The sequence below is a fragment of the Pempheris klunzingeri genome, chromosome 7 (genome assembly GCF_042242105.1).
Source record: "Pempheris klunzingeri isolate RE-2024b chromosome 7, fPemKlu1.hap1, whole genome shotgun sequence".
Taxonomy (NCBI): domain Eukaryota; kingdom Metazoa; phylum Chordata; class Actinopteri; order Acropomatiformes; family Pempheridae; genus Pempheris; species Pempheris klunzingeri.
In genome coordinates this window covers 3405025-3425134 of record NC_092018.1, presented here as the reverse complement: position 1 = coordinate 3425134, position 20110 = coordinate 3405025, and the positions used below count along the sequence as shown (strand labels likewise).

The 20110-nt window shown below is 41.3% G+C and overlaps 1 protein-coding gene, 1 long non-coding RNA gene and 1 pseudogene across 2 annotated transcripts; 1 reads left to right on the top strand and 2 right to left on the bottom strand.

The window, feature by feature from the left end:
- Positions 1 to 917: 917 nt before the first annotated feature.
- On the bottom strand, positions 918 to 4976 carry LOC139204213 (GTPase IMAP family member 8-like). The gene is made up of 2 exons (XM_070834194.1): positions 4938 to 4976; positions 918 to 4661 (listed from the first exon to the last, which is right to left on the bottom strand). Coding segments are annotated over exons 1-2 (2793 nt in total). The 5' UTR covers positions 4939 to 4976; the 3' UTR covers positions 918 to 1869.
- A 264-nt stretch (positions 4977 to 5240) lies between these two features.
- Positions 5241 to 7810, bottom strand: LOC139204220 (uncharacterized). Its single transcript, XR_011584418.1, has 3 exons — positions 7689 to 7810; positions 6248 to 6322; positions 5241 to 5391 (listed from the first exon to the last, which is right to left on the bottom strand). It is a non-coding gene; the product is annotated as an uncharacterized lncRNA (long non-coding RNA).
- A 2657-nt stretch (positions 7811 to 10467) lies between these two features.
- On the top strand, positions 10468 to 16845 carry LOC139204211 (GTPase IMAP family member 8-like; annotated as a pseudogene).
- The last annotated feature ends 3265 nt before the right edge of the window (positions 16846 to 20110 follow it).

The following is a 20110-nucleotide window of genomic DNA, read 5'->3' as shown; positions in this document are numbered from 1 at the left end:
ATTATGTAAATGAATGTGTGTAGAGGTTCAATCACACTGTGTTTGATTAGAGGAATTTCAGTGATATGTTTGCGAGCTTAGCACAAAGACCTGTTAGCCTCGCTGCATCAAAGGTGATATCAACACAAACACATATAAATGCATGTTTAGTTATTTTATGAGACTGAACTTCTTTTCCCTCGTTTATCGAGGTGGTGCCCCAGTCGAGGCGGACTTCACACAAAGTCTCATTCATTTTTATAATTATTAATTATCTTTGATAGTTATTAATTATTTCTGATAGCCAAACTGCCCCATACACGGTACCGTTCACAACATTTAAACAAGTAAAGAACACACGTGACCTTCTGTCAGGTCACATTACTTCCTCAGCAACACGTCACACGGCTGTCAGCGTAGATGGTTTTAAACCTGCTTATATGCTTAAACGTTCGAGATTGAAAGCAGTTTATTAAAAAAAACATCCAGCATATAAACAATTACCAACTGAACCTTGTGGTTGAGCTGCTTTGACAGAGGATCTTAACTCACAGGTGTAGTAAAGGGATCTTTGAGCTATGTTAATGTTCACAACACCTCAGGAAGTGAGAACAATGAAATAAATTAATAGATAGATTTAAAAATAAACACCACACTAACTGTTCAGAAAAGTCATAATGTAGAAACTTTAATTAATTCATCACATAATCTCATTTGATTTTTACTACATAACACATTGATTTTCATGCCCACTTGCAGCCTCAGTTGGATTAAGACCTACTTTAGTAACAGTTGTGGTGATTTGATGAAACACAACTTCACAAAGACAAAATCATAAAAACCTTATCTGACAAAAAATAATATTAATCAGAATCAGATTTAATCATGCATGTGAACACATACTGTACTTACACATGAACAGAAAAAAAACAACAAAGTCGATGTAAAGTAGTAAAAATAGAGTAAAAAGGCTCAATATTTCTATATGCACATAATGATTACATAGAAAATAAACCAGACCATTATTTTCACATGTGACAGACACCTTGGAGTCAGTTATTGTCTCTCGTACCGCGGCCAGTTATCAGTGTGATGAAGTGTTTGTAGTCAGCGTGGATTAAGACCTAATGCAGAACACACTTTGGCACAATCTGCCTGTTTCAGATGAGCTTCTGACATCTCAGACTCCAGTTACGTGTGATTGTTGAGAGACACGTCTTGACGTCGCCCAATTCTCTCCATTTCTTTCTTTGTTGCTGCAACAGCCGTCCACTTCACTCTCTGCTCTCTGACAACAGTTTGAGACTTATTCTGGCTTGATTTGACTTTAGACTCCTCTCTTCCTGGACTGGTGTTTCCCAAAGAGCTCTTTCTACATCCAGTCTTCCTGATCAGCACAATCCTGAGACAATACCTACAACCTCAGAAGAGCTGGAGTTACTAATGTTCATCATTGCTGCTGAACTGGTTCAAGACTATTATGTAAAACATCTTGTTCTTGTGTCTCAGCTCCTCCAGTTCACCGTCTATCATGGTGATACGTTTCTTTGGTTGTGTGACTTTTTCCTTTTGTGCACATGCAAATGTTTTGGCTGTGTTGCTGTGTGGTCCATCTTTAGACTGACTCACTTCTGTCACCATGTCCAACATCTCTGGGATCTGCTGCTCATAATATCAATGTTTGTGGCTTTTCAGACACCATAAAGTAGATGGAAACAAAACAGTGTGATCACATATTTACATAAAAACAATTCAAAATATCAGAATTGGTGGTGGGGTTTTTTCTTAGTGGTCTAATTGGACACTGTGGAGCAAACCTGTGTTGTTAAATGAGAGTCAGGTGATATTTAATTGATGTAATTTCAAAATGATCAAGAGTCAGTTGGGTGATCAGAGGATGATGCATTTGTTTTGGTATTTCTGTTTTAGGTCATTTAATTCTCCTTCATGACGTCTCTTCAAGTCCTCTACTTGCTCTTTTAGATGCTTTTCTTTGACCGCTGAGAGGTCTTTTAGCAGACTGTACTCTTTGTCACTCCTCCCTTCTGTCTCCAGCATTATGCGCTCATGTTTTTGCTTCAGCTCCTTTATTTCCTCCATGTGTTTTTCTGCCAACGCTACAAAGTCCTTGGTGTATTTCTCTCTAAACTCATTAAATTCTTCAGCTTGTTTTCTGGCCTCATCTTCATATTTCTTCTTCATCTCCTCAATTTTTTTCTTATAGGTTTCCTCTAATTCTTTTCTCTCTTTTTCTTCTTCTTCTCTTCTCATTCGGTCGTCCTCTTTTCTTTTCTTTTCTTGTTTTTGTCTTTCCTGCTCGTATTCTTCCTGCAGCTTTCTAAGTCTTGTTTCCTCCTCCTGTCGTTTCAGTTCATCTTCTTGATAACGTTTTTTCCACCATTCGTTTCTTTCCTTCTCCCAGTCCTCTTGTTGCTTTCTCTTCTCTTCTCTGCTCTGCTCCAGTTTTCTATCAATGGTTTTCTTTTCCTCTGATTCTGACTTTATTTTTCTCTCCAGATCTTCAAGTTGCTGCTTCAACTCCTGTTGCTGACGTTCATCCTGCTTCTTCCTGATGTTGTTTTCCTCTTCTCTCTTTATCTGTTCTTTCTGTCTCTGCTCACGCTCCTTTTTGATTTTTTCCTCCATTTCTGTAAGTTGTTTCTCTCTCTCCTGATCAATTTGTGCTTTATGTTGTTCCATTCGTTTCTTCACTGCTTCCATTTCCACCTCATGTTTTCTTTGAAGCTCCTCCTTCTGTTTCTGCATTTCTTCTTCCTTCTCCTTCAGGATCCTCTTCACCTCCTTCTGTATTGCTGCCTCAGCCTCTTGGAACATCTCTGAGGTGTAGCAGCTGCCGCCATTTTCCTTCAGCATTTTGACTGACTTTGTCATCAACTCTCTGACTTGTGTGCGATCTGTCTTCTCATTGTTGTTGAAGACCTGGTATCTTCTTCCACAATCATTCATCAGTGTTGTCAAAAAGCCATCACGGTCGTCTTCTATGTAACTCTCAACTGTTTGATTTTTCAAATCATCCCCTCTGGTGAATATAATGATGATGAAATCTTGTGAATTCTTGCCAAAACATTTCTTGATCAGCTCCACAGAGTCTCTTTCCTCTTGTGTAAATCGGCCGATCTGCAGCACCAGCAGGAACACATGAGGTCCAGGAGACAACAAGCCAATGCAGTTCACAAGCTCCTGCTGAACCTCATCATTGGACAGAGTCGTGTCAAACAAGCCGGGAGTGTCGACCAAAACAACGGTCCGCCCGTCAATCTCTGCTGTCGCTTTCTCACAACATCTGGTCACAGAACTTGAGCTGACTTTAGATTTAAAATGTTTTTTACCCAAAATTGTGTTTCCAGTTGCACTCTTCCCACTGCCAGACCGTCCAATCAGCACCATCCTGAGACACTCTCTGTCCTGATTTCTATCATCACCTCCTCCCTCACCACTCACTGTAAGTCTCATAATAGTGCTCTGCTGCTCTACAACCTTATTCATCTGAGCCTTGGTGAACATGTCCTTTGTGAAGCATCTGGATCCTTCAACTCTCATCTTTTCCACAGCGTCCAACAACTCTGGGATCTGCTGCTTGTCCTTGATGTTGAGAACAACATATCTTCCTCCACAGCTCTGGCAGAGCTCCTGGATGTCCTTGTTTTCCTTTACAAAGTTGACAACAGCTGGATCTGTAGGATCTGACTCCACAGTGAACAGAATCATGGTGAAGTCATTTAATCTGGAGCCAAATACTTTCTGGATGGTCTCTAACTCTCCCTTGTCTTCATCAGTGAGGGGATCCACAGGTTGGACCAGGATGAAGGCATAGACGCCCTCAGGATCACAGAGGGACATACACCTGAATGATTCCTCCATCACTGCCTCCTGAGGTTTTCCATACAAGGCAGGCAGCTCCACCAGGGAAACCACATGTCCACACACTTCTCCCTGATTTTTAACACACTCTGATGATCTGCAGACTGAATGAAGCTCTGTCTGACCTAAAATGGTCTTGGCTGCTGAAGTCTTCCCTGCTGCTCTCCTCCCACACAGAACCAGGTTTACAGCTGGTTTGATGTGTCCAGACGCAGACTTTCCCTTCATGGTTAAACCTGGATCCTCATCCTCAACAACATCACAGCTCACATGCTCTCCATTGTTCTCCTTCACAACTTGACCCAAGCGTGTTAACAGCTCTGGAAGTTCAAGGTTCTCCTGCTTCAGGTGTCTGTCTCTACACATGCTGATCAGGTCTTTTAAGGGCTGGTCTGGTGCATCTTTTTCCTTGACTCTCTCCTCTCTGGGTGCTGATATCAGAACCAGTGACTGATCAAATGATCGATCACTGAAGAGCTGAAGGACTCTGCTGAGCCTCAGTTTGTGCTCCTCAGTGAAGTCTTCAGGCTGTAGAACCAGCAGGAACACATGAGGTCCAGGATCAGAGAGTCTCTTACATGTTTCTACATGTTCTGTCAGTTTGTCCTCAGAGAGGTCTGGATGCAGCAGATCTGGGGTGTTGATGAGAAATATTTCTTTCTCCTTCATCTGTCCTCTGACTATCACACAGTGATCTGACTCTTCCTCTGTGTTGAACTCAGTTTTTCCCAGTATGAAGTTCCCCACTGAGCTCCTCTGAGACCAGCTGTTCCCCAGAAGAACAACCCTCAGCTCAGACACTGGAAAGAAAAAAAGTGAAAACACAACAAAACGTGGAATTAATCCATGTTGAATGCAATAAAATTGGATTAACGACCACTAAGAAAGTCAGAGCTTCTTTAAGGTGGACTGATCAACCTGAAGCTGACAGATTCACCTGTGAGCTCAAAAATATCTAAAGAAAATAAAATGAGAGACGAAAATACTACAAAATACTGTATTTTAGATAAATTGTAAAATGGTCTGTATTTGTAGTTAATGTAGACGAGAATATTTCTGAATTCAGTTTTACTCACTGAAAGTTAGCAGGAGAGCAGAGCTGCTGCTACGTTTTAAAGTTGGCACATCTTGTCCTGTGGGAGATAAATATTGAATGTTTGATCATCAGTTACTGTATTGGAGGCGGTAAGAATCAGTGTCAGCAGGCATGAAGCAAACATCCGTCCATCAATTCTCCAAACTGGACAGATGGATAGATGATCAAGGTCATGGACCTGGACACACCTGGACAGGTTACTAGAAGTCACAGGCTCTTAAAGGTGGACGTCACCCATTATTAACTTGACACTTGTGAGCTTGCAGCTATTCAAATAAAATCAGATGTCATTTTGTACCCACCACCTGCAAACACTGGAACTCTACATATTGAAATACAGAAGAATAATCATAACTCAGTTTGGTTTAACTCACCGTCAGGAGGCTGCCGTTCTTTGCTGCTGCTGAGATTTGGTGGCAGCTTCTCATCTGTTACTGTGAGGATACAGAACACTGATTAAACACTGAACTCCACTGCTCCTCTGAAGTGCCCATGAATTGATATGAGTTAACAATTATTCTTTCTTGGCTCTGAAGAGCTGCGTAGCAGAGTGAGCAGCCTTGTTCTGTCAGTACTGAACACTGTGACAGCTGATGTGTTGAGCAGAAATGCCTCCTGCATGCTCATAGCTCATGGGGCAGAGGACCCACACCACAGTGTCTCACACACACACAACAACAGCTTAAAAGGACTGTCTGCACCTTTTAATACTGAAAGTACAATAGTCAACAGTCCAACACTTGATCAGCCAACGCTGGAACTTCATCACTCACTCAGGAAGTCAGGGACGGACTTTAGCATTCACAGGGCTGGTCATGCTTTGTTGTAGTTCAGCATTAAAAATACTGTTACCAAAGAAGGACTAACATGAAAACAAACACATCACAGCCCTAAAATAAGATCTGATCATTTCTAATGTCTGCGTTTCCTTTTTTGGCTCAGCTTTTGTTTCCAATGCATCCATCCATCCTCCAAACTTGACAGATGGATAGATGATCAAGGTCATGGACCTGGACACACCTGGACAGGTTACTATCGCTCACATTCACCCTGATGCTAATTTAGAGTCACCAAAACACTGACCAGGAGCAGTAATGTTGGCCTGTTATTTGGGGCCTGAGATAAAATGGGACATGAGAAAGGATGAAGGCTCATGCATTTCCTGTGGAACCTGATTTCTCAGAGATAATGACACTATAAATGACTTTAACAACCACCTCTGAGAACACAGTTGTTTGTGTGTGTAATGATACAATGAGAGCAGACAGTGTGTTATCCAGTGTGTCTTACCAGGAATCAAATCTGCCATGATGTTGTTCTGCTGGAAACGTGAGAAACTTCAGACAAACAGCAGGATTTTAAAACCTAAAGAGAGGAAAGTGTAAAATCCTACATTACCTTGTTTGTTAACATCAGCAGGTTACATCAGTGAACACAAACTCAAAGTCCATGTGGTGTGTGGAAAGAAACCATATGTGAGGCAGAAAGTACAGAGAGTCATTAAGGAGCCCAAAACGAACCCTGACAGGATGATGCAGGTCGATCAACAATATGACACAACACAGTGATTGTTTCATTGATTGTCTCTTCTTCAAATATCTATATCGGTCCTTTCTACAGAAATATTCATGTTTTAGATATAAAATATGTAGCCTGGCATTGGATCTGTGAAAACAAGCAACTGCAAACTGCTCTATGAGGCAGAAATAAAAAGGACAAAGGATAGAATACAATACCACACACACACATTCCCAAATTGCAAACACAATAAATGTATTCATTTATTGAGCACACACTAGATAGCTGGTTAAGAACCACGGCAATGTGCTAAAGCTGAATGAAATAAAATGAACCACTATTTATTACACTGAACTCCAACAGTGTGTGAGCCGACAGTGTATCTGTCTGTTAAACCTGTGAGTTACTGTTATTGTGATGATACAACCTGGTCAAAGCTGCCAATCTGATCTGAGCAGACAACACATCAATCAATCAGTGATCAATGATCAAAGACATGAGACTTTGCAGCCTTGTACAGACAGACTACCCAATCACTGTTCCTGTTCTGCACCAAGAGAACATGAACCCAAAAGTAAATACAATGAGATCATCTGTGTCTAACTATCTTCATTATTACTCTTCTATTTGGATCAACTTTACTCTGAATTCAGTCTCTAAACTTCTGTGTGTGTGTGTGTGTGTGCGTAGCTGGATGTGTGTGGATTAACTGGATTAACTTGTTCTCTCTAGAATTTCCTGAAATGACGCACTTGTAAAACATGGACAGTTAATGTGGGACAGAAAACACGGGTTCCTTTAAGACCAATAAAAAAGAGCTGAGGCTACATTAGTTATAGAGTTATAGGGGCTACCTGCTCCGTCTGCTTCTGTTTAACCAGTGAAACCTGAAAAGGTTTCATTTGATTTAAGTGTTGATGATCTGGGATGAAACAGTAAAGATAGTTTCGCTCACGTCAGACTAAAAAACACAGGAAGAGACACAACCTGGATTTAGAGATTCAGAAAACCTGCAGTTTTCTTGCAGACATGTGACACCTGTGTGTTTCCACCTGCAGCACCTGAACAGGTGAACCACGTCTGCCTGAAGTCTGATTTATCAGCTCAGAGTGTCAGTAATTCATGTGAGCGAACCGAAGTGTGTTTCCAGCTCACTCAGTGAACACGGTGATAATAACAAGCTGTAAATCTGATCAGAGCAGCCAGCACTCACCTGAGGATGATCGGTGATCAATATTCAGCTCCGACTGCTCATCTCAGCCGTCTGCAGCTGTTGAGTTGAGTTTTGGACTCACCTGCTGAAATTCCTTCTGTCGTCACACGAAGTGACTGAAGTGAAAGTAAAGAAGGTTCAGAGAGGAAAAAAACAACGTGAACATGATCAGGTTTGATTCTACATTTTTCACAAAGTACAAAACACCATTTGACATGTGAGTGAAACTCAGAGAGTAAACTGAACTTTATATAAACATGTTTTTATTCAGTGTTGAGAGCAAATAATTCAAACAGCGACATGGAAAATATGTTCTACACGTCTTCTTTTTGAACTCTGTATTAAGCACGGGGCTCAGAGACATTTAATCTGGTGGCAAACTCTTTAATACAACATAATATTTACATGGACAAGATACTTACTAATTACATGGTTAACTATGGCTTGGTTTGGAAAACACAAGTGACCTTTGATGCTCAAACAAGACAATCCGGCACAGGACGAAGGGAGATGCAGACTATTTATACACAAGGTAATGGGGAACAGGTGGGAACGATCAGGGTGGGGCAGACGATCACCAAGGTGGGAAACACACAGGGGCAGGAAGCAAGAGGAGAGTTTAGGGTTTCAACATAAAACAGGAAGTGGGAGACAAGACTAGACACAAGTGAACATAGACAAACTAACACAAACGACGAGACATGACACTCTGAACACAATCTGAATTGTGAGAAATGAATTTAGAGCTCAAACTTTATTTCTCTGGTGTGGAGTTTAACTCATATTCACACACTGTGTGTCTTCTTTGTATTTAATTCTGAAATACCTGAAGTGGGTTCGGCTCTGAAAACAAACTGTTGCTCTTCCTCATATCTAAACTGATCGTGCCGACTGTCTCTTATCAGATGATGTGAAGAACTCAAACACATTTCCATCAAATCCTGACAGACTGATCCGAGGACGACCCACACAGGATCAAAACGGTGTCACATTAAAGTGGTGGAACATAAAGTCTGTGTGCAGGTTCTCTTTATTCACCACAGAAATACTGGTGAAACATTCATGAAGCTCCTCTGGTTGCTTCCCACCACCATGTCTGATCACATGTGTTATAAATCAGAATCAGAATCAGAATTCCTTTAATAATCCGCAGGGTGAAATTGCTTTTTGTTACAAACAGCTCCAACTCAAGTGTACAGTGTTCAGAAATAAGGAGCAATTTAGGCAATTTATAACAATATGTACTAAAAACTATTACACAGAGGTAAAAATTATTGCACCAGATGAATCCAGAGTCGCATCATATATAAACAATATAAACACTATGTACACTTTCCTGTGGCACTCTGTGGTGCATCGTGGTACAATCAGTCTAGTGCTGAAAGAACTCCTGTGTCTGACCAGCACGTAATGATAATGAGTGGAATCAGCACCTTGCAGTTTTTTAGGCCTCTGCCAAACCAGTTAAGATGCAGTTTGCATCCACGTCAGTCCAGACCCAAGATTAGCTCCCACATTCAGTCTGCAGCCAAACGTCTCCTTTGTTCCTGAGAGACCAGCAGCCAGAAAAGTGTTTCTGCAGAACACTAAGACGTCAAAGTGAAGTCGACCTCTGACCTTTTAGATAGAAAAGGTCATCACATCGTTTTGTCCTCTGAAATGTTGTCAAACATCATGAGTGTATGAATCCTTGACTTACGGCCCAAAGTGTGAAGAGTGAGGCCACAGTGACCTTTGACCTTTGGCTACTGAAATCTAATCGTTCAGCCTCTTGAGTCCAATCGGATGCTCGTGTCAGATGTAATGAAATTCCCTCTAGTCCTTCCTCAGATTTATTAGGTTCACAAGAATGGGACGGTGGTGAAGTGACAGTGACCTTTACCTGATCAGATCATCCTTAAGTACAAGTGGATGTTTGAAACTTGAAGAATTCCTGAGAAATCATGTTCAGGAGAATCAGAGTATGAAGCATAAGAGATGTAGAATGTGCAGACGGTCGTTGTCACAGAGGCATAAAAACATATTTGTAAACCCGACTGTCTGCTGCACTTTCATTCTGCACTATTACCTTTAACATAAACCACCTTCAACTATTGATAGTGTTCACTCTAAACAGACCTCATCCCTGTAGCCAACGTTAGATCGCCACCTGCTGCACAAAACTCACATCTCTCCCAAACTAAACCATCCTTTCACTTTCGGCACAATATGGCCCAGGGAGAAATATAGCGGGTGAGTGAACTCCACCAAAACTATATGAAGAAAAACAATTAAGTAATTAGATTAAAAGCAGAATATCGGTGATGCTGATGGATCAATAGAGTTTATTAAGATAACTGATGGAGGTTCAAGCTTCGTGTTACTGAAACCGAGTTACACGAGGACATTACGCGTTTAAAGAGGAAGCAGAAAACACCATCATGTCGGGTCTGATAGAAATTAGATGATTTTCAGGGCCGACAGCTTTGTTTTAATATGTTTCCAGTCGTATATATTTGTGTTTTAATCTCTAAAATGGATCTGAAATGAGGGGGTTTACTGAGACGGTGATTAACTGGGAATATTCTCGTGCGTAAAACAGGCGTTTTCCTGTTTGGGGAACTTTGAAGAACACTGACTTGTAGAGACGCTTTTCTTTACTCCTGCATCAAAAACAAGAGTCCTGAGATGAACATCCTATGCAGGGGACCACCACCTGTTCATTCAAACCCCACTTGATCGTGTTGCCAGGTTATATTGAAAATCTCTCCAGTGTCTCCACTTTCCTCTCTTTAGGTTTTAAAATCCTGCTGATTGTCTGAAGTTTCTCACGTTTCCAGCAGAACAACATCATGGCAGGTTGGATTCCTGGTAAGACACACTGGATAACACACTGTCTGCTCTCATTGTATCATTACACACACAAACAACTGTGTTCTCAGAGGTGGTTGTTAAAGTCATTTATAGTGTCATTATCTCTGAGAAATCAGGTTCCACAGGAAATGCATGAGCCTTCATCCTTTCTCATGTCCCATTTTATCTCAGGCCCCAAATAACAGGCCAACATTACTGCTCCTGGTCAGTGTTTTGGTGACTCTAAATTAGCATCAGGGTGAATGTGAGCGATAGTAACCTGTCCAGGTGTGTCCAGGTCCATGACCTTGATCATCCATCCATCTGTCAAGTTTGGAGAATTGATGGATGGAAACAAAAGCTGAGCTAAAAAAGGAAACGCAGACATTAGAAATGATCAGATCTTATTTTAGGGCTGTGATGTGTTTGTTTTCATGTTAGTCCTTCTTTGGTAACAGTATTTTTAATGCTGAACTACAACAAAGCATGACCAGCCCTGTGAATGCTAAAGTCCGTCCCTGACTTCCTGAGTGAGTGATGAAGTTCCAGCGTTGGCTGATCAAGTGTTGGACTGTTGACTATTGTACTTTCAGTATTAAAAGGTGCAGACAGTCCTTTTAAGCTGTTGTTGTGTGTGTGTGAGACACTGTGGTGTGGGTCCTCTGCCCCATGAGCTATGAGCATGCAGGAGGCATTTCTGCTCAACACATCAGCTGTCACAGTGTTCAGTACTGACAGAACAAGGCTGCTCACTCTGCTATGCAGCTCTTCAGAGCCAAGAAAGAATAATTGTTAACTCATATCAATTCATGGGCATATTTTATCCCTGTTCTATTTATTTTCCTTCAGCAGCTTTAGCTTTAAGCCTTCAGTATCAAACGGTGCATTCAACAGTCCCTTTTGGCTTTTTTAATCAATGTTCTGTATCCTCACAGCAACAGATGACGAGCTGCCACCGAATCTCAGCAGCAGCAAACGACGACAGCCTCCTGAAGGTGAGTTACTGAGTTATGATTATTCTTCTGTATGTCAATATGTAAAGTTCCAGTGTTTGCAGGTGGTGGGTACAAAATGACATCTGATTTTATTTGAATAGCTGCAAGCTCACAAGTTTCAAGTTAATAACGGGTGACGTCCACCTTTAAGAGCCTGTGACTTCTAGTAACCTGTCCAGGTGTGTCCAGGTCCATGACCTTGATCATCTATCCATCTGTCCAGTTTGGAGAATTGATGGATGGATGTTTGCTTCATGCCTGCTGACACTGATTCTTACCGCCTCCAATACAGTAACTGATGATCATACATTCAATATTTATCTCCCACAAAATATCTGATGAATAAATCAAAAATTTAAACACAACTTTGTCCTGAAGGCAGAAAGTTCCTCTTCTTCTCTTTGCATTCTGTCACTTTTTATTGACTGAATTCCTTTTTGTTGATGCAGATACAAGTTTAATCAACTCAGTATTGTCAGTCGATGATAATTGTATCTGTGTGTTCAGTCTGTGAAAATGTCAAAGCTGCTTGTGTGGATCAATAATCACTGTAACAAGCATGTTTATTACAGGTTACATGTGGAGGAAAGAATGAAAATATCTACATCATGTGTTTCCTTACAGGACAAGATGTGCCACCTTTAAAACACAGCAGCTTTGATGTCCTGCCACCTTTCAGTGAGTAAAACTGAAGTCAGAAATATTCTCGACTTCATTAACTACAAATACAGACCATTTTACCATTTATCTAAACTTTCAGTATTTTGTAGTATTTTTGTCTCACATTTCATTTTCTTTTGATATTTTTGAGTTCACAGGTGAATCTGTCAGCTTCAGGTTGATCAGTCCACCTTAAAGAAGCTCTGACTTTCTTAGTGGTCGTTAATCCAATTTTATTACATTCAACATGGATTAATTCCACATTTTGTTGTGTTTTCACTTGTTTTCTTTCCAGTATCAGAGCTGAGGGTTGTTCTTCTGGGGAACAGCTGGTCTCAGAGGAGCTCAGTGGGGAACTTCATACTGGGAAAGACTGAGTTCAACACAGAGGAAGAGCCAGATCACTGTGTGAGAGTCAGAGGACAGATGAAGGAGAAAGAAATATTTCTCATCAACACCCCAGATCTGCTGCATCCAGACCTCTCTGAGGACAAACTGACAGAACATGTAGAAACATGTGAGAGACTCTCTGATCCTGGACCTCATGTGTTCCTGCTGGTTCTACAGCCTGAAGACTTCACTGAGGAGCACAAACTGAGGCTCAGCAGAGTCCTTCAGCTCTTCAGTGATCGATCATCTGATCAGTCACTGGTTCTGATATCTGCACCCAGAGAGGAGAGAGTCAAGGAAAAAGATGCACCAGACCAGCCCTTAAAAGACCTGATCAGCATGTGTAGATACAGACACCTGAAGCAGGAGAACCTTGAACTTCCAGAGCTGTTAACACGCTTGGGTCAAGTTGTGAAGGAGAACATTGGAGAGCATGTGAGCTGTGATGTTGTTGAGGATGAGGATCCAGGTTTAACCATGAAGGGAAAGTCTGCGTCTGGACACATCAAACCAGCTGTAAACCTGGTTCTGTGTGGGAGGAGAGCAGCAGGGAAGACTTCAGCAGCCAAGACCATTTTAGGTCAGACAGAGCTTCATTCAGTCTGCAGATCATCAGAGTGTGTTAAAAATCAGGGAGAAGTGTGTGGACATGTGGTTTCCCTGGTGGAGCTGCCTGCCTTGTATGGAGAACCTCAGGAGGAAGTGATGGAGGAATCATTCAGGTGTGTGTCCCTCTGTGATCCTGAGGGCGTCCATGCCTTCATCCTGGTCGTACCTGTGGGTCCCCTCACTGATGAAGACAAGGGAGAGTTAGAGACCATCCAGAAAGTATTTGGCTCCAGATTAAATGACTTCACCATGATTCTGTTCACTGTGGAGTCAGATCCTACAGATCCAGCTGTTGTCGGCTCTCTAAAAGAAAACCAGGACATCCAGGAGCTCTGCCAGAGCTGTGGAGGAAGATATGTTGTTCTCAACATCAAGGACAAGCAGCAGATCCCAGAGTTGTTGGATGCTGTGGAAAAGATGAGAGTTGAAGGATCCAGATGCTTCACAAACAACATGTTCACCAAGGCTCAGATGAATAAGGTTGTAGAGCAGGAGAGCACTACTGCAAGACTTACAGTGAGTGGTGAGGGAGGAGGTGATGATAGAAATCAGGACAGAGAGTGTCTCAGGATGGTGCTGATTGGACCGTCTGGCAGTGGGAAGAGTGCAACTGGAAACACAATTTTGGGTAAAGAACATTTTAAATCTGAAGTCAGCTCAAGTTCTGTGACCAGATTTTGCGAAAAAGCGAGATTGACGGGCGGACCGTTGTTTTGGTCAACACTCCCGGCTTGTTTGACACGACTCTGTCCAATGATAAGGTTCAACAGGATCTTGTGAACTGCATTGGCTTGTTGTCTCCTGGACCTCATGTGTTCCTGCTGGTGCTGCAGATCGGCCGATTTACACAAGAGGAAAGAGACTCTGTGGAGCTGATCAAGAAATGTTTTGGCAAGAATTCACAAGATTTCATCATCATTATATTCACCAAAGGGGATGATTTGAAAAATCAAACAATTGAGAGTTACATAAAAAAAGACCGTGATGGCTTTTTGACAACACTGATGAATGATTGTGGAAGAAGATACCAGGTCTTCAACAACAATGAGAAGACAGATCGCACACAAGTCAGAGAGTTGATGACAAAGTCAGTCAAAATGCTGAAGGAAAATGGCGGCAGCTGCTACACCTCAAAGATGTTCCAAGAGGCCGAGGCAGCAACTCAGAAGGAGGTGAAGAGGATCCTGAAGGAGAAGGAAGAAGAAATGCAGAAACAGAAGGAGGAGCTTCAAAGAAAACATGAGGAGGAAATGGAAGCAGTGAAGAAACGAATGGAACAGCAGAGAGTGGAGATTGAACAGGAGAGAGAGAAACAACTTAGAGAAATGGAGGAAAAAATCAAAAAGGAGAGTGAGCAGAGACAGAAAGAACAGGAAAAGAGAGAAGAGGAAAACAACATCAGGACGAAGCAGGATGAACTTCAGCAACAGGAGTTGAAGCAGCAACTTGAAGATCTGGAGAGAAAAATAAAGTCAGAATCAGAGGAAAAGAAAACCATTGATAGAAAACTGGAGCAGAGCAGAGAAGAGAAGAGAAAGCAACAAGAGGACTGGGAGAAGGAAAGAAACGAATGGTGGAAAAAACGTTATCAAGAAGATGAACTGAAACGACAGGAGGAGGAAACAAGACTTAGAAAGCTGCAGGAAGAATACGAGCAGAAAAGACAAAAACAAGAAAAGAAAAGAGGACGACCGAATGAGAAGAGAAGAAGAAGAAAAAGAGAGAAAAGAATTAGAGGAAACCTACAAGAAAAAAATTGAGGAGATGAAGAAGAAATATGAAGATGAGGCCAGAAAACAAGCTGAAGAATTTAATGAGTTTAGAGAGAAATACACCAAGGACTTTGCAGCGTTGGCAGAAAAACACATGGAGGAAATAAAGGAGCTGAAGCAAAAACATGAGCGCAAAATGCTGGAGACAGAAGGGAGGAGTGACAAAGAGTACAGTCTGCTAAAAGACCTCTCAGCGGTCAAAGAAAAGCATCTAAAAGAACAAGTAGAGGACTTGAAGAGACGTCATGAAGGAGAATTAAATGACCTAAAACAGAAATACCAAAACAAATGCATCATCCTCTGATCACCCAACTGACTCTTGATCATTTTGAAATTACATCAATTAAATATCACCTGAATCTCATTTAACAACACAGGTTTGCTCCACAGTGTCCAATTAGACCACTAAGAAAAAAATCCTCCACTAATTCTGATATTTTGAATTGTTTTTATGTAAATATGTGATCACACTGTTTTGTTTCCATCTACTTTATGGTGTCTGAAAAGCCACAAGCATTGATATTATGAGCAGCAGATCCCAGAGATGTTGGACATGGTGACAGAAGTGAGTCAGTCTAAAGATGGACCACACAGCAACACAGCCAAAACATTTGCATGTGCACAAAAGGAAAAAGTCACACAACCAAAGAAACGTATCACCATGATAGACGGTGAACTGGAGGAGCTGAGACACAAGAACAAGATGTTTTACATAATAGTCTTGAACCAGTTCAGCAGCAGTGATGAACATTAGTAACTCCAGTTCTTCTGAGGTTGTAGGTATTGTCTCAGGATTGTGCTGATCAGGAAGACTGGATGTAGAAAGAGCTCTTTGGGAAACACCAGTCCAGGAAGAGAGGAGTTTAAAGTCAAATCAAGCCAGAATAAGTCCCAAACTGTTGTCAGAGAGCAGAGAGTGAAGTGGACGGCTGTTGCAGCAACAAAGAAAGAAATGGAGAGAATCCTGAAGGAGAAGGAGGAGGAGATGAGGAGAGAGAGGGAGGAGCCAGAAAACAATCTACTGTCTCATTCTCACATTAGACATCAAAGTCTTTGTGCCACAAAACAATATAGATGAGTTAACTTTAAAAAATATCTATTAAAACAGCCAAAGTAACTGTTTGTGAGTAGCTTGTCGTCAGAAAAGTCCCTCCGCTGAACTGAACGTCCTGAGACAGAATAAAGCAGAGTGTCTGTCCAAGAGCTGCCTGCATAATGTCCTGCTGCTGAACTGAGTGAAAGCAGCAGATTTAAATTGGCCCTGTGTCTGTATATCTGCGGCCCTCCTCCAGTTTTCATGCTGCGTCCTCATTGGTCACCGCTCCTCTCCTCCCACACTGTTTGAAAACTGTGGCAGCACCTGCGACGTCAAGACGTGTCTCTCAACAATCACACCTAACTGGAGTCTGAGATGTCAGAAGCTCATCTGAAACAGGCAGATTGTGCCAAAGTGTGTTCTGCATTAGGTCTTAATCCACGCTGACTACAAACACTTCATCACACTGATAACTGGCCGCGGTACGAGAGACAATAACTGACTCCAAGGTGTCTGTCACATGTGAAAATAATGGTCTGGTTTATTTTCTATGTAATCATTATGTGCATATAGAAATATTGAGCCTTTTTACTCTATTTTTACTACTTTACATCGACTCTGTTGTTCTTTGTTGTTATTTTCTGTTCATGTGTAAGTACAGTATGTGTTCACATACATGATTAAATCTGATTCTGATTATTATTATTTTTCTTGGAAGGCCTATTTGTCAGATAAGGTTTTTATGATTTTGTGTTTGTGAAGTTGTGTTTCATCAAATCACCACAACTGTTACTAAAGTAGGTCTTAATCCAACTGAGGCTGCAAGTGGGCATGAAAATCAATGTGTTATGTAGTAAAAATGAAATGAGATTATGTGATGAATTAATTAAAGTTTCTACATTATGACTTTTCTAAACAGTTAGTGTGGTGTTTTTTTTATTCATCTATTTATGAATTATGCATTTAAATGTTTTTTAGCAGCCAAACAGTCCAACATAGTCCTCTTTGATTGCTTTCTTTTCCTATGCAGTATGATATCAGGAAACAGTAAATAAGCTCAGTGGAGAACTTCATACTGAGAAAGACTGCGTTTAAAGACAGCTGATCGATGGTTTAGTTTGGGAGAGATGTGAGTTTTGTGCAGCAGGTGGCGATCTAACGTTGGCTACAGGGATGAGGTCTGTTTAGAGTGAACACTATCAATAGTTGAAGGTGGTTTATGTTAAAGGTAATAGTGCAGAATGAAAGTGCAGCAGACAGTCAGGTTTACAAATATGTTTTTATGCCTCTGTGACAACAAATCAAATTTCAAACATCCACTTGTACTTAAGGATGATCTGATCAGGTAAAGGTCACTGTCACTTCACCACCGTCCCATTCTTGTGAACCTAATAAATCTGAGGAAGGACTAGAGGGAATTTCATTACATCTGACACGAGCATCCGATTGGACTCAAGAGGCTGAACGATTAGATTTCAGTAGCCAAAGGTCAAAGGTCACTGTGGCCTCACTCTTCACACTTTGGGCCGTAAGTCAAGGATTCATACACTCATGATGTTTGACAACATTTCAGAGGACAAAACGATGTGGTGACCTTTTCTATCTAAAAGGTCAGAGGTCGACTTCACTTTGACGTCTTAGTGTTCTGCAGAAACACTTTTCTGGCTGCTGGTCTCTCAGGAACAAAGGAGACGTTTGGCTGCAGACTGAATGTGGGAGCTAATCTTGGGTCTGGACTGACGTGGATGCAAACTGCATCTTAACTGGTTCGGCAGAGGCCTAAAAAACTGCAAGGTGCTGATTCCACTCATTATCATTACGTGCTGGTCAGACACAGGAGTTTTTTCAGCACTAGACTGATTGTACCACAATGCACCACAGAGTGCCACAGGAAAGTGTACATAGTGTTTATATTGTTTATATATGATGCGACTCTGGATTCATCTGGTGCAATAATTTTTACCTCTGTGTAATAGTTTTTAATACATATTGTTATAAATTGCCTAAATTGCTCCTTATTTCTGAACACTGTACACTTGAGTTGGAGCTGTTTGTAACAAAAAGCAATTTCACCATGCGGATTATTGAAGGAATTCTGATTCTGATTCTGATTTCTAACACATGTGATCAGACATGGTGGTGGGAAGCAACCAGAGGAGCTTCATGAATGTTTCACCAGTATTTCTGTGGTGAATAAAGAGAACCTGCACACAGACTTTATGTTCCACCACTTTAATGTGACACCGTTTTGATCCTGTGTGGGTCGTCCTCGGATCAGTCTGTCAGGATTTGATGGAAATGTGTTTGAGTTCTTCACATCATCTGATAAGAGACAGTCGGCACGATCAGTTTAGATATGAGGAAGAGCAACAGTTTGTTTTCAGAGCCGAACCCACTTCAGGTATTTCAGCATTAAATACAAAGAAGACACACAGTGTGTGAATATGAGTTAAACTCCACACCAGAGAAATAAAGTTTGAGCTCTAAATTCATTTCTCACAATTCAGATTGTGTTCAGAGTGTCATGTCTCGTCGTGTGTGTTAGTTTGTCTATGTTCACTTGTGTCTAGTCTTGTCTCCCACTTCCTGTTTTATGTTGAAACCCTAAACTCTCCTCTCGCTTCCTGCCCCTGTGTGTTTCCCACCTTGGTGATCATCTGCCCCACCCTGATCGTTCCCACCTGTTCCCCATTACCTTGTGTATAAATAGTCTGCGTCTCCCTTCGTCCTGTGCCGGATTGTCTTGTTTGAGCTCTGTCTGTCTCTGAGCCCCGTGCTTAATACAGAGTTCAAAAAGAAGACATGTAGAACATATTTTCCATGTTGCTGTTTGAATTATTTGCTCTCAACACTGAATAAAAACATGTTTATATAAAGTTCAGTTTACTCTCTGAGTTTCACTCACATGTCAAATGGTGTTTTGTACTTTGTGAAAAATGTAGAATCAAACCTGATCATGTTCACGTTGTTTTTTTCCTCTCTGAACCTTCTTTACTTTCACTTCAGTCACTTCGTGTGACGACAGAAGGAATTTCAGCAGGTGAGTCCAAACTCAACTCAACAGCTGCAGACGGCTGAGATGAGCAGTCGGAGCTGAATATTGATCACCGATCATCCTCAGGTGAGTGCTGGCTGCTCTGATCAGATTTACAGCTTGTTATTATCACCGTGTTCACTGAGTGAGCTGGAAACACACTTCGGTTCGCTCACATGAATTACTGACACTCTGAGCTGATAAATCAGACTTCAGGCAGACGTGGTTCACCTGTTCAGGTGCTGCAGGTGGAAACACACAGGTGTCACATGTCTGCAAGAAAACTGCAGGTTTTCTGAATCTCTAAATCCAGGTTGTGTCTCTTCCTGTGTTTTTTAGTCTGACGTGAGCGAAACTATCTTTACTGTTTCATCCCAGATCATCAACACTTAAATCAAATGAAACCTTTTCAGGTTTCACTGGTTAAACAGAAGCAGACGGAGCAGGTAGCCCCTATAACTCTATAACTAATGTAGCCTCAGCTCTTTTTTATTGGTCTTAAAGGAACCTGTGTTTTCTGTCCCACATTAACTGTCCATGTTTTACAAGTGCGTCATTTCAGGGAAAACTACAGAGAACAAGTTAGTCCAGTTAATCCACACACATCCAGCTACACACACACACACACACACACACACAGAAGTTTAGAGACTGAATTCAGAGTAAAGTTGATCCAAATAGAAGAGTAATAATGAAGATAGTTAGACACAGATGATCTCATTGTATTTACTTTTTTACTCTGACTGGTGGAGCAGCAACATTTTCAGCTGGTGAGTCAACTCAAGCAAACTGTAACATGGGTTCATGTTCTCCTGGTGCAGAACAGGAACAGTGATTGGGTAGTCTGTCTGTACAAGGCTGCAAAGTCTCATCTCTTTGATCATTGATCGTTGATTAATTGGTGTGTTGTCTGCTCAGAGCAGATTGGCAGCTTTGACCAGGTTGTATCATTTAACACGTTTAACAGACAGATACACTGTCAGCTCACACACTTTTGTAGTTCAGTGTAATAAATAGTGGTTCATTTTTCTTCATTCAGCTTTAGTACCAGCCATCTAGTGTGTGCTCAATAAATGAATAAAGTAAAACTTCAC